This window comes from Macrobrachium nipponense, chromosome 22, assembly GCF_015104395.2.
Source record: "Macrobrachium nipponense isolate FS-2020 chromosome 22, ASM1510439v2, whole genome shotgun sequence".
NCBI lineage: Eukaryota > Metazoa > Arthropoda > Malacostraca > Decapoda > Palaemonidae > Macrobrachium > Macrobrachium nipponense.
This window is the reverse complement of record NC_087213.1, coordinates 37,386,336-37,388,835: the sequence shown is the minus strand read 5'-3', so window position 1 is coordinate 37,388,835 and position 2,500 is coordinate 37,386,336. Positions and strand designations below refer to the sequence as shown.

The 2,500-nt window shown below is 40.1% G+C and overlaps 1 protein-coding gene across 1 annotated transcript in view; it reads right to left on the bottom strand.

Annotated features, from left to right (window-relative positions):
• LOC135198597 (uncharacterized) overlaps positions 1-2,500 on the bottom strand; it is a 430,841-nt gene that overhangs the window by 113,811 nt on the left and 314,530 nt on the right. The window contains exon 4 of the mRNA XM_064226329.1: positions 1-121. This exon is cut by the window's left edge and continues 22 nt beyond it. Within this exon, the coding sequence (XP_064082399.1) occupies positions 1-121 (121 nt within the window). The remainder of the gene's footprint in view (positions 122-2,500) is intronic.

The following is a 2,500-nucleotide window of genomic DNA, read 5'->3' as shown; positions in this document are numbered from 1 at the left end:
TGCAACTTTGCTTCAAGGGCTTGCTGGTGAGGCCTCTGCGTCTGGCAACCAACTTTGATCATCTCAGACGGCTCGTAGATCTCACGTTCTCCCACCAGCGTGGGTGGCCTTAAAGGCTCCTCTGCGAACACAAATGCTAGGATTAGAAGTTGTAAAGTACCACGATCGACAAAGCATACATACAGAGGGTGATTAAAAAATTAGTCTACTAACGCGCAGACTATCGTCGGTTTCATTTCATCTGTCTAGCACGGACGATGTCGAGAATTTTTCTCGACGACATCTCAGTGAATTGATTCTTGCCCGATGTTCTGGGGGCTGATACAAAATTTAAACAAGTCACCAACACTGAAATAGTACAAACAGGTAGTGGCTAAACAAACACTAGGGTATTGTCAGTTTTAATACAAAAATATACTCTAAAAATACAAAAACATATACATAAAACCAGGCTATTTCGACTTTACGTTAGTCACAAACAACAAAATTTACAAGGACATTGTTGCGAATGTTAATGCGACTGTTATTTAGGTTCGTGCCAGATGGTGTGAGGCTTATAGCCCTACCTTACAGGACAGGTTCCAGCCCGTGCACAAGGACAACTCAAAAGGGATTTTGACAATTTTATTACAAAACTAAACTCATCAATGTTAACAAAAAAAACAAAGTAATAATGTGTGAGCTTGGGTGGCTCAGCAACCCAAATTTAGACAAAATTTACATGGTCACGCGACCACTCAAAAAAACATGGAAAATTCAGTTAAATTAAATTCTACTTTCACTAAAACAAATGGTGACACATTCCCGAAAGTTGATTTAACAAAGTTAGTAAAGATTAACATCAATTAGCCCAACGATGGCTACAGGAAAGAACGATTACTTACTGTGCATGATTCTGGTCATTCGCGCCTCCCTACACGGCCAAGCTCACACCCGTACACCACGTACAAGACCCGGAAGAGTTGCTACCTGATCTACGTTAATTAAAAGAGAGGGCGAACCCTTGGTGTGGCTTGGTTTTATACCCGAGCGGATCGGGTTAGTCAACAAGAATTTTGTTATTAATCCATGAGGGAGGAGAGGCGATGACTGATAAATGTGACCAGACAAAAAAGAACCATTCTGCTTTAGCCGCCAGACCGCCTGATACGTGGCAATTCGCCTTACATTGAAAAGCGGGAAATGGATGGATGGGCGGGGAATACGTCTCGGAAAATTCGTGCACTAACTTTTCGCGACAGACGATACTCTAAAACTAACTATAGCTGGGTTTACGAAAACCCGTGACTACGAAGTCATATGACAAGTAAATGAATCCAAACCACATAAAATGAGATGTACCGAGGTACTCAACGCTTTGTGTTACAATGAACAAATGACGGAACGGTACTTGGTTTTCAGGCGAGATCTGGCCAGTGACAGGCTTCCTAATACAGAGCACATATGCCATTGCCACAGGTCTCAGTATTTCATTGCTAGAAGGAGAGTGAGCATGACGGGCTCTGCGACGGGCGGCGTTATATACGTCCGTTCCTGAAGGTTCCAACATTCCAGATTTTTATAAAATCTCTGCACCTAAGTTTCTCAGGTGCAAAACTCTTGCTAATTACAAATGCAACCTACACTATACTTTTCAGAAAGTAAGAACGCGTTACAGACGAAATAACAAGAGCACGTTTCAACGCCGAACCAGCTCGTAACCAAGTTCTAGACCTTGCACGTAACTTCCACGACGCGTAGTCGCTAGACTCGCTACGTTATTGTTGGCAAAATCCCTGCAGAAGATTTGGTCGACAGGCGAAGAAGCGGCACATGCTCATGAGTAGCACGCGATGGGCTACCAATCGAAATTTACGACATCGTTGGCTTATTGTGATAAATATTAAACTATATCTTCACATATTTAAATGTCTATATATACAAAGAACCCTCGCCCTTTCTTATATAAATGATTTTTCTCATCAGTATGGCTCAAGCTACACACTTATGACTATGCTTGCAACCGTTCAAATCACAAGATTTTCTTATCCTTCACTCTTCTTTCTACGGAACTGTATTATGATACCAATGTGATATCCAGTTTGGTAAACTTAAAAATAACCTTTAATATTTTTTTCAGTCAGATCATGAAGCACGGACCAATGAAGCTAGGCCTATGCTACTGATTCGCCAGATATTTTATTTTACTGGTGTTCTTTCAAGCACAAATTAATTCCATTTCAATCGAAATTATTTTGTTATTGTAACCTTTATCTATCTATTATATCTAAGTATCGTTCCAATGCCCAACAGTAAAATAAAAATATGCATGTCTGGGCTAGCCTTGCTGGTCGTATGCATGTCATCAACGTTTTAAGGATGACGGGAACTTACTGATAGTTTGAAACTAATATTCAATAAATTATTTAGCTAAATAGTCCCGAAAGTAACCAGTCACTGAGCTGTTATAATAATTATATACTCAAGAGAAAATTATATAGATATGCACTGTAATTTGAAG